An 11532-nucleotide genomic window follows, 5' to 3' on the forward strand; every position below is an offset into this window, starting at 1 on the left:
CTATGGAGTCTTTCGTGGTCTCTGAATTTGGTTGTCTGCTTGTAGTCATTACATTACCTAACTAGGTAACGCTATCAGTGCTAGTGAGTGTGAGGTTTGCATTCTGAAAATGGTAGTTACACATTACACCACATGCAAGATGTGCATTTAATTGAGAATGAATTGATTGAGCTAATTTTAAAATTTGATCATACTATACAATTATTAGTGGAGCTTACTTTCCCAAGTTTTTAAGCATCAAGACTAAGCAGAATTTGGAATTAGAAAGGTAAGAGTCGACAAAATAAAATGGCAGGATATACTAGTTTTGTTACATGTTCATAAATTAAAAATATCTTGGTCTTTTTCACCCTCCTGACCTCATTTATATGTCTGGCAGCAACATTTACCTTCTTCAGACATTTAGTTGTACTTGTGAAGGGCTACAAAGTGTGGGGATTACAAGGCATGCTTGTGGCTTCTACCACTTTTTCTCCCTGGCCACCAAATATCCAGCTGCAAGTCTGAAGATATTACATGTTCCTAATTGTCTGGAAAGCTATTGATTAGGGTATTGAATTGTGCAGAAGTCTGTGTTGCTGAAGAGGCATATAGTTTTCTAGAATTTGAGCTATCTGTGACTATACTACGTGTACACTATATTGTCACTGTGTGTTGTTCTCTTGAAAACCTCCTTGTACATGTAAAAGCCTCATTGAAAAATATAAATTCAGCAAATGAAGCATTTATTGTAAACTAATCTCCCTGTGGGAGATGTTTATTTTCTAGTTGTTATGCACTTTTAAAAGACTGATGGACAACAAAGACTACCATGTTTCCCTGAAAATAAGACAGGGCCTTATTTTCTTTTGACCCCTGAAATAAGCGCTTGGCCTTATTTTCGGGGATGTCTCATTATTTTTGAGGTGCAGGAGGCGGCGAGCATGGTCACCTCATGGCTGCTGCTGTGTTGCAGTATTTTCAGGGAGGGCTTATTTTTGAGAGAGGGTTTATTTTAGCGCATGCGCTCAAAAACCCGATTGGGCTTATTAGAGGTTTATAGAGGTTTATTTGCATTTGTAGGCCGCCCTTTTCCCTGAGGGGACTCAGGGCGGCGCACAGAAAACCAGGGAAGGGGGGATACAACGTTGAGACAACAACACATAATAAAATAATGAACAACATGCATACAACATTCGGGCGGGGTAGCAATCCTTATCCCCAGGCCTGACGGGCGAGCCAGTTCTTCAAGGCTGTGCGGAAGGCCTGGACGGTGGAGAGGGTACGAATCTCTACGGGGAGCTCGTTCCAAAGGGTCGGGGCCACTGCTGAAAAGGCCCTCCTCCTTGTAGTTGCCAGCCGACACTGGCTGGCTGATGGAATGCGGAGGAGGCCTAATCTATGAGATCGTATAGGTCGTAGGGAGGTAATTGGCAGAAGGCGGTCTCTCAGGTATCCAGATCCACTGCCATGTAGGGCTTTATGGGTGATCAATAGCACCTTGAAGCGCATCCGGAGATCGACAGGTAGCCAGCGCAGCTCGCGGAGGATAGGTGTAATGCGGGTGAATCGGGGTGCACCCGCAATCACTCGCGCGGCTGCGTTCTGTACTAGCTGAAGTCGCCGGATGCTCCTCAAGGGCAGCCCCATGTAGAGCACGTTGCAGTATTCCAGCCTAGAGGTCACAAGGGCCCGAGTGACTGTTGTGAGGGCCTCCCGATTCAGGTAGGGTCGCAACTGGCGCACCAGGCGTACCTGGGCGAATGCCCCCCTGGTCACAGCCGCTATATGGTGGTCGAATGACAGCTGTGGATCCAGGAGGACTCCCAAGTTGCGAACCCTCTCTGAGGGGTGTAAAATTTGACCCCCCAGCCTGAGTGTTGGATTATTGGCTATAATTATTATTATCCAGGGAGGTCTTATTTTCAGGAAAACAGGATACTCACTACAAAAAAGAGAGTAAGTAACAGATAATAGGGAACTAATGAAGCCAACCAATTAAAAATGCTGTGAGCGGCCCTTGTACCAGAAAAAAAATGATGGTGGGAAGAAATACTATTATCACCCATTAAAGGCATGATTACGATAGTTAATTTAGAAAGCAAATGCTTTATTCAGTAAACAGAGCACATAGCAGAAAGGATACCAACCATGTAATATATTAGCCTTGAAAACCCTCTGGCCACAGTTTTGTTTCACTTTCTACCACTTCACTGTTATCACAGCTTATTTTCTTCATTATTTTAGATCAATGTTTCTCAACCTCAGAGATATTAAGATGCACTTCAACTACTAGAATTTCCCAGCAAGCAATTCTGGATGTTGAAGTCTACACCTCTTAATGTTGCTGAGATTAAGAAACACTGTTCCAGATAGTCATGTTAAATAATTAAAATATTATTCTAAAATGAATAAATATAGGAAACAAAACAGCTCACAACACCCACAAAAATAATAAATCAAAATATTGAAAATAGTAATTGATATAGATCAAAGTGGATTGTGCTAATATTTGGGAGACAGTTAGTAAGGAATTTTAATTTTGTTAAAAATGCTAGTCCTACATCAATTTGTAGGTTCTAGGTTTTTTTAAAAAATAAGCTTTATTCAAATTCCATATTTTCATTTATGTTTCCCCACATGTATCATGCTATGAATTATTCTCCTATGTGTTCATTTTGTGGGTAATTTTACTTAGTGCTAACATGCATTTTATGTACATTTTCACTTATACACACAATTTTGTGTGCAATTGTCACTAGAATATGCATTTTATGCATAATTCTCCCAAATACACAAAAAAGCTTTGTACATCTTTTTAAATTGGAGGAATCCATCCCCACATTCTCAGAACTGCAAAACCCCTTTAAAGGAAAGTTTTATTTTTATTTACATTTTAGTTCAAGAATTATGAATTATATTGTCTTGTATTAAAAAGCAAATGAAATAAATTGAAAAACTATCCAGCATCAGTCCAGTTCTTTTTAGGCTTTCATGAGCCATGGTGGTGTAGTGGTTAGAGTGTAGTACTTTAGGCTACTCCTGCTGACTGCCAGGTGACTGCAATTTGGCAGCTGACATTTCACCAGGCTCAAGGCTCATGGTTGACTCATCCTTCTATCCTTCCATGGGTAAAATGAGGACCCAAATTGTTGGGGGCAATATGCTGACTCTGTAAAACCACTTAGAGAGGGCTGTAAAGCACTATAAAGTGGTATATCAGTCTAAGTGCTATTGCTCTTCCTATTTCAAGCTTGGGTGTGATGGAATGTAGTTAGGAGGTGCATCCCCTGAAGGGATCCCCTGTAAAGCAGTATGAAGTGGTATATAAGTCTAAGTGTTGTTGCTATTGCCATTAATCATGCTTAACTGCTGATTTGGTAGAGCTACTTGTTTTTCTTTTAATGAGTGCCTTTCTGTTGGACTTTCCGGACTTACTGGAAGAGGATTAATGGCTAACTCTTTACCTTTTCTCTAAACCAACCCCATAGCAGCAATGTATTCATTTGCTCAGAAATGGCCAATAGTGAAGGATAAATACTGTACTTGAGTCACATTGCTCTCATTGGAGCAAATCATTTTGAGAGAAATTCCTGGCTCCTGAGAGGCACATTGGATAAGACTTGTGTGGTTTCCCCTGGCTGTCCCTTTCAGTCTCCCACCAACTGAAAGGGAAGGTTAAGAGTAGAAGAGACATTGCATGGGTCACCTAATTACCTTTCTGTTCTTCAACAACTCCACTGAGTGAGGCTTATACTGGAAAAGACTCCAAGTGAATTTATCTACTCAGGGCAATACATGAATTGTATTGAGATTCATTCACTCTTGCGCCTGTAGATCTCTACTCTCTCTCATCACTGCCCTACTTATCTTCATACATGGCTGAGTTGGTCAATGTTGCTGGGTCTCAGCTCTCATTTGGTTTGGTCAAACAGAGGGCGCTGGCACTTCACAACATGCATGTGCAGGATACAAGCAATTCACTGGCTAGCAAACCACAGAGCCTAGCCAGAAGAAAACAGATGACAATTCCTTGTCACTCATTGTGCTACTTCCTGGCTAGCTGAAAAGTAAATTACTGCTATGAATTGGGAATCTTTTGTGAAGATTCCAAGGGGAAAGCAGAAGTTTTCAAAAGAAAAGCATCATGACTATTACAAGTGGCATTTGAAGGGTATGCATTTGTGCTTATTTCACATACAAGTCACATACTGTAACTGCCGGAAGTAGTAATGCACTTTGATTTTGTTAATTAGCTGCTTATGTCCATTCTGTGCAATAGTTAGATTTTTTAAATGTTGAGTTTCAGGATGCTTTTATATATGATTGTGTCAACTTCAAAGGCACTCTGAAAGTTCCACAACCAAGAGCATAAGTTCTTATGTGGAGCATAAGAGCATAAGCTATAACTCAGGAAACCATCATACATCTCTCACCTAGCTCCCAAATGTTATAGTGATGGTTTGTTTTGGTTTGATTGACTCTTTCAGAGTTTTTAACTTTTGTGTTCATCTTTGCCATCTGTATTTCACCCTGTTTTACCAGGTTTGTTGTGGAGACCTCGGAGTACAATTAAAAATGCAAAATATGACACACTGGTTGCCTACTAGGCTTAAATATAGGAATATGTATGCTATTCATAAGGGATGCAGTGGCTCAGTGGCTAAGATGCTGAGCTTGTCGATCAGAAAGGTCAGCAGTTTGGAGGTTGAAATCCCTGGTGCCGCATACCGGAGTGAGCTCCCGTTACTTTTCCCAGCTTCTGCCAACCTAGCAGTTCAAAAGCATGTAAAAATGCAAGTAGAAAACTAGGGACCACCTTTGGTGGGAAGGTAACAACGTTCTGTGTGCCTTCATCATTTAGCCATGCCAGCCACATGACCACGGAGATGTCTTCGGACAGCACTGGCCTTTCGGCTTTGAAACAGAGATAAGCACCGCCCCCGAGAGTCAGGAACGATTAGCACATATGTGCGAGGGGAACCTTTACCTTATACTATTCACGCCTTGATATACTGTGCATGTAGTTGATAGTGAATTTTGCTATAAAACTCTAACTAAAGTTATTAGTTTAGCCTGTTTATTGTCATTTTTTTTCAAGTTTAAAAGAATTTTGCAAAGCAAGGGTGAATGAAGGATTCACAGTTACTACTGAGTTCTTGAAGATGTTAATGCAATTGGCACTTAAGATACAAATAATGACAGCCAGTCGGGAATTTTTGTGTTTCTCAGGATGTGGGCTCTCTTCTTGACAGCAGCATTCCTACCTCCCTGCCTGCCTCCCTGCCAATAAATAAATGTAAATTTTCAAATGAACTTTAAATATTAGGTTCATGGTAGATATTACATGTTCCTCTCTCCATTTAATAAACAATGAAATGAAATGAAATGTCTATGTGCTGCCAAGATGTCCTTCTTCTTTGAAGAAGGTGATTTGCTGTTTGTATATCAGATGAAAAATATAGAATTAGCGGCTCTGTCCTCACATTCCTTTCAGTTAAAATACCTATAAAACTAGGGCGAATGGTTGCTTTATATTTAGGTAAGATTATGTTAATGCTACTGGATCTATAAGAGTTTAATGTTTTGCAGCCCAAGACCCTTGTTCTGAATCCCACTGTTTCCTTCCTCCAGCCAAAATATCTATTTTAAGTTTTGATTTCACTGAGACTAAAAACAGAATAACAGACTTGGAAGAGACCTTGGAGGTCTTCTTCTTCTTTTTTAAAAAAAAATATTTACAAACATGTAAAATACACATACACAAAACTTAGACGTACACCACATTTACACAATACAATAAGAACAGGAACTTCCTGTTCTTTCTAATAGCACTTGCCAATCGATATTGCTCACCTTATATTGTTTCCCCTTCTATTATATTTCATTTGTATTTCATCATTCTTAACCCTCTTATTTTACTCATCTGTCTGCTATATTGGCTGATTGCCTCTAGTAAGTTTAAACCACTTGGATACATATATATGTGTTAATTCTCCTTAACTACTATTTTTGGGTTTTATTGTCTTCCTTCATTGATCCTTGTTTCTTTCCTCCATTTACCTATACCATTTATCCCATATCTGGTAGTATTCTGTTTCTTCTTTTCCCTGGATTTATTTTGTTAATTTGTCCATTTCAGCACAATCCATAACCTTTCTTATTATTTCATCTTCACTTGGAATTAATTTGTTTTTCCATTTCTGGGCAAAGCCAATCCTTGCCACTGTAATTATATGCAATATTAAATATTGAATTTCTTTTTTATATTTCACAGTCATTATTCCTAATTTAAAAAATTTCAGGTTTCCATTCTATTTTAACACCTGTTATTATCTCTAGCCACTTTTTGATCCTTTTCCAAAAAAATTTAGCCTCCTCACAGGTCCACCATAAGTGGTAGTATGTTCCATGTATTGATTCACATTTCCAGCATTTTGGGGAGGTATTTGTTGAGATTTTAGCTAACCTTGGAGGTCTTCTAGTCCAACCCTCTGCTCAAGCAGGACTCCCTATATCATTTCAGATAAATGGTTGTCCAATCTTTTAAAACCTCCAATGTTGGAGCACCCACCATTTGTGGAGGCAAATCTTTCCACTGATTAATTGTTCTCACTGTCAGGGAATTTCTCCTTAGTTCTAGGTTGCTTCTCTCCTTGATTAGTTTCCATCCATTGTTTCTTGTCCTGCCTTCAGATTCTTGGAAAATAGGTTGATCCTCTCTTCTTTGGGACAGCCCAAACTATATTTCAACCTTTGTTTCTGTTAAGCTATAGCCAGCATAAAAGTTTTGGAATGAAAACCTTTGTTTTGAGTTTGAATTTTGCATAAACTTGTATTTGTTTATTCTTAGTGCACATGTATTGTATATGACTGTTCCCATTATGATTTTTTTGAAAACATAGCAATGTGTATAACATTATTACATCTACTTTTATTCCTTTAGTGGTGTGAAGTTCAGCTTTAGCCAGGGTGGTTCTTTCAGTAATTGTTTTTTTTCCAGATATACTTGTGAACATAATTAGGACATAACTTAAAATTCTCAAGGAAACATCAAGAATCTAATACTTCTATGTTACTTATTTTAGGAAACAGCCAAAATGTTTTTCAGTTATATAGTAAACAGCAAAGAGATGGACCAGATGCCTCCAAAGACCATTCTCGTTCTAGGATTTCAAAAAAATAAATATAATAATTATATAGAAAATACCTACAAAAAGTACCCAACTTCTGATTTCGAAAAATATTAGTTCTCTGGCTGAGGCTAAGTATTTTGGCGTGACAAAATCTGGCATCCCAGCACAGTGTCACAATAAATATTTAACCTAGTAGCTTGGGATGTAGGCTGAATGCCTGCATTTCAAATATCATTGCTGGAAATATGATAAAAAAATCATTTTATTGTAACCAAAAGAATTTCCTGAAAACAATGACTTTTTGCCATTTATCAAACTGTCCAGGCTACACATGTTTTACTTGATATTCAGGGTAGATAATAAAAGAGAAAATCAGTTAATGATCCTGTTTTTATTGTGCCTGTGTGTGTCTGTGGGTCTGTATGGAATTCTGGTGTGAAATTCATGCCCTGTCCAAGGAATGGTTTGTTACAGCTGTTTTCCAGGCACACATGATTCGTTTTGGAGTTGAGCACATGCTAGATAGAGCAGGTGACTTGGGAAGCAGGGCAAGATTTGTGGGAGTTTTGTTATGGCAGAGGGAGTAAGAACTTGTGATGAGCAGAGGGCAGAGGGAAAAGCAATGAGAATCTGGAGCAGAGGGTGAGCAGAGTGATGAGCAGAGGGAAAAGCAATGAGAATCAGAGGGAAAAGCAATGAGAATCTGAAGACAGGTCACTCATGGAGCAGATAAAACTTATTTTTGAGACAGATTCCATTTGCTAGCTCTCAGTAAATGTATTTGGTCACTGGGTCCTCAGTTGTCCTTCTCTCCAGCTGTTGCTGCTAAACACCAGAACAATTTATAGAAGACTGTTTTCATCTGTCACCCCTGCTGTAAGATCTAACAGAGTTCACATGATTTGAGCCCCATTTATGAAGCAACATCTTTTGCTTGGACTGAGGAGACATGCCTTCTCTGTCATGACATCTTCTCTCTGGAACAGCATCCTCCAAGATATCTAATGAGCTGCAATTCTACTTTCTTTAAGATGCACCTAAAGGCAGTGTGTGCTTTTATGGGTTGGTTTTGCTTTCTTTGTGTTTGTTGTTTGTTGATTGCTCAGCTATCTTTTTTTTTTTTACAATTTTGATTGTTGTTTCAGCTTCTTGTGGTTTTTATGTCTCTGCCTCTCAGAGTCAATTCAAGTGGGCAGCACATAAATGAGAGAATACTTTTTTTTTCAAGTTCCAAGTCTATAGCTCCAGAAATTCTAGGCAGAGAATACTGTACAAAGAATAACCAAGACTGTCCCATCTTTTTGCATGTCTGCTCCCTTCTATAGATGCTTCTGACACTGAAGCGAAATTAGTTATTGGGGAATATGGCTTATATCTAATCCTTTCTTAAATATGAATGTCCATAAGACAAAGCATCTAATTTAAACAAATCCTTGTCAGTCTGCTTTGACCTAATATTGGCAAAGCTCATGACCACATTGCCTCACAAATTACATCCATGGTTCTACCTATGGGCTCTGAGACAAGAATTTGTAGCCCGGATTTATAAAATATCGTGCTGAGAAGGTAGACTATCTTCCCTAACAATGTGCTTCTCTAGGGAAATGAATGCAGTGGGTTATTTCAGGAAAGTCTTCAAGCTTAATTTTTCCTGTTTGCAAAGTCTAGCTGTTTAGCTTGTGGGTTTGACTTTCTGTTTATTGTCTGTCCCTTTTTAAAGCTGCACAATGGACTTGTCAATCAGAAAGGTTGGCAGTTTGCCGGTTTGAATCCCTAGTGCCACATAACGGAGTGAGCTCTCATTACTTGTTGCAGCTTCTGCCAACCTAGCAGTTCAAAAGCATGTAAAAATGCAAGTAGAAAAATAGGAACCACCTTTGGTGGTTATTAATCATCCCTGGACCAATGTATTCATAGAGGAATGTCTTCAAGGAGATTTAAAAACTTAATATGCCAGCTACAACCACACCTTTCACCTTTTCATGGGCATCAATTGTTCTGGTATTGTCATGATTGCCCACCATCACCCTGATATCTATAACTATGCAAAAAAGAGGAGAAACTTATCTTAAAAACAATTGACTTGCAAGTCCAACAGAAGAAATAAGCCAAACCATGACTAACTAGCTAGCTAGAAGATAGAATAACGTTATTGTCGCTTTGAATCGGTATACATTAAAATGAAATTTTGTTGCATACAACTCCCAAAGGGTCACCACCTCCAATATACACTACATAAACATGACAGAATAAATAAATATAAAATGATGCATATATCCACATATACACAGAAAAACAACATGGTCTAGTTTGGAGGTATACATATATATGGCAAGAAAAACGAATCTTGCAAGTTCAGCAGACAGATGGCATAAGGAACAAAGCTGTTACGGAATCTGGTAGTCCTGCTAGAAATAGCTCGTTTGTTTTTTTTCTTGGCTGAAGGCAAACCTCTACAGTGGGAGTATAAGCCTCCAAGTTTGTTTGTTTGGGGGAGGTGTCCACCACCTCTTCTGCTAGAACTTTACAGGATACACATTTTTGAAATGGAAAAGTAGGGCTACATTTGAAAAGCATTTTGAAATGGCTGCTGATACAGAAAATAGCAGTTCAGTTAGCTGACCGGAGCAAGCTATATACCCTTAATTGGCTCAAAGGACCTAGGTAAAAATAAAGATTCCCCTTGCACATATGTGGTAGTCATTCCCAACTCTAGGGGGGGTGCTCATCTCTGTTTCAAAGCCAAAGCCAAAGAGCCAGTGCTGTCCGAAGATGTCTCTGTGGTCATGTGGCCGGCATGACTAAACACTGAAGGCACACGGAACACTGTTACCTTCCCACCAAAGCGGCCCCTATTTTTCTACTTGTATTTTTACACACTTTCAAACTGGTAGGTTGGCAGAAGGTGCAACAAATAATGGGAGCTCACTCCATTACACGGCGCTAGGGATTTGAACCACCGAACTGCTGACCTTTCCGATCAACAAGATCAGCGCCTTAGCCAGTGAGCCACAAAGGGCTTAGTATTTGTATTTAAAACAGAGGCAGATAACCTGAGCCTCTGTTCTAGTTTCAAACATCCCTGCCTGTGTATCATTTCTGCCTTCTCCGTGCATTTAGGTCTAATCTATAGCAAGAACTACAGATGCTCACTCAGATGAGCAGTAAGAACTCCATTTAATCTGGGTGCAGAAGATAGTCAGATCTAAGAGTGTGATCCTAGTTTGTCTGGAAAGCACCAGGGTGGGGAAATGTGTTGCCATATTATCACAAATTCTGATTGCAAATGGTCAATTAGCCTTCACTCTCTTTTTCTCTAAATTGTAGGTTACTCTGAGAAGAACGTTTGAGAAACTGGTGAACAAGATGGTAATTATTAATGGAAATGAAGAAGAAAAAGGAAATCAAGAGAAGGAGAGCAAGGAGGAATCTATTCTTGCCCTGCTGGGGATTATTGGAACAATTCTAAATCTTATTGTAATCATTTTTGTGTACATCTATACAACATTGTGAGTTGCTGATGCAAACTGCTGATGACATTTGAGAAGAGACCTTGGCAAACCACTTAATGAGAACTGACTCTTTAGTATATGAAATAGTAGCAAAAGGATTGCGTGCAGAGTGATAGCTGAAGCACATTAACTGAGCCAGTTTTTTTCTCCCTATAGTTACAAGGAAACTTACTTTTTTCTCTTTCTCTATTTTCACTCATTCTAGAGAAATGTCTGCAAATATGTAAATATCTGATTTGGGGAGCAGCATTTCAATTCAGCCAAAGACTGGACACTACCATAATAGTGACAAATGTATAGCATTTCTATGCCAAAATGTGTACCACAGATAGCTAGATAGCTTTCTTCATGTTTCATCTCTTTGGGGTTCTAATTAGGTTGTGACAAGTGGGCTTTTTAGCTTCAAGTGAACTTGTATGGTGCAATCACAAATGATAAACAGGGAGGGAAAGATGGATTCTGCTGAGTTACTTGAGCAAACAAAAGATAAAACTTTGAACAAAGTAAGTAGCATCCCTTCTTTTTCATTTTCTCTTATTATCTTGACATGGGTATCCATTCATACCAATGTTTATAAATATACGTATATTTTTAATAAATGTGCTATATTTTTAGCATGAAGTAAACTCATTGGCCAGGCTTACATTATTTGTTCAACCTCAATCTATCCCATGAAATAACTGCCATCCCTTCCACAACACATTTTTCAAAACTGCAGGTGTAATGTTCTTTATCTCATGCCAATGGAAATCAAGGAGTGCAATGAAAATTGACCTTAATATGCTGTAGCCCCAAGGTCTTCAAACTTGGGAACTTTAAGACTTGTGGGTTTCAACTCCCAGAAGTCTCCAGCCAGCTATGCATAGTCCACAAGTCTTAAAGTTGCCAAGTTTGGGGACCCCTGC

At 38.9% G+C, this 11532-nt stretch overlaps 1 protein-coding gene across 2 annotated transcripts in view; it reads left to right on the forward strand.

The window, feature by feature from the left end:
- TUNAR (transmembrane neural differentiation associated intracellular calcium regulator) overlaps window positions 1–11253 on the forward strand; it is a 47927-nt gene extending 36674 nt beyond the window's left edge. For both annotated transcript variants that reach the window (XM_087726078.1, XM_087726073.1), the window contains exon 3: window positions 10443–11253. In XM_087726078.1, the coding sequence (XP_087582204.1) occupies window positions 10443–10628 (186 nt within the window). In that variant the 3' untranslated portion in view covers window positions 10629–11253. The remainder of the gene's footprint in view (window positions 1–10442) is intronic.
- Window positions 11254–11532: the final 279 nt, after the last annotated feature.

Source organism: Thamnophis sirtalis, unplaced genomic scaffold, assembly GCF_051295495.1.
Source record: "Thamnophis sirtalis isolate CommonGarterSnake01/CBP01778 unplaced genomic scaffold, rThaSir2_p1.2 scaffold_1, whole genome shotgun sequence".
NCBI classification, from domain to species: Eukaryota; Metazoa; Chordata; class Lepidosauria; order Squamata; family Natricidae; genus Thamnophis; species Thamnophis sirtalis.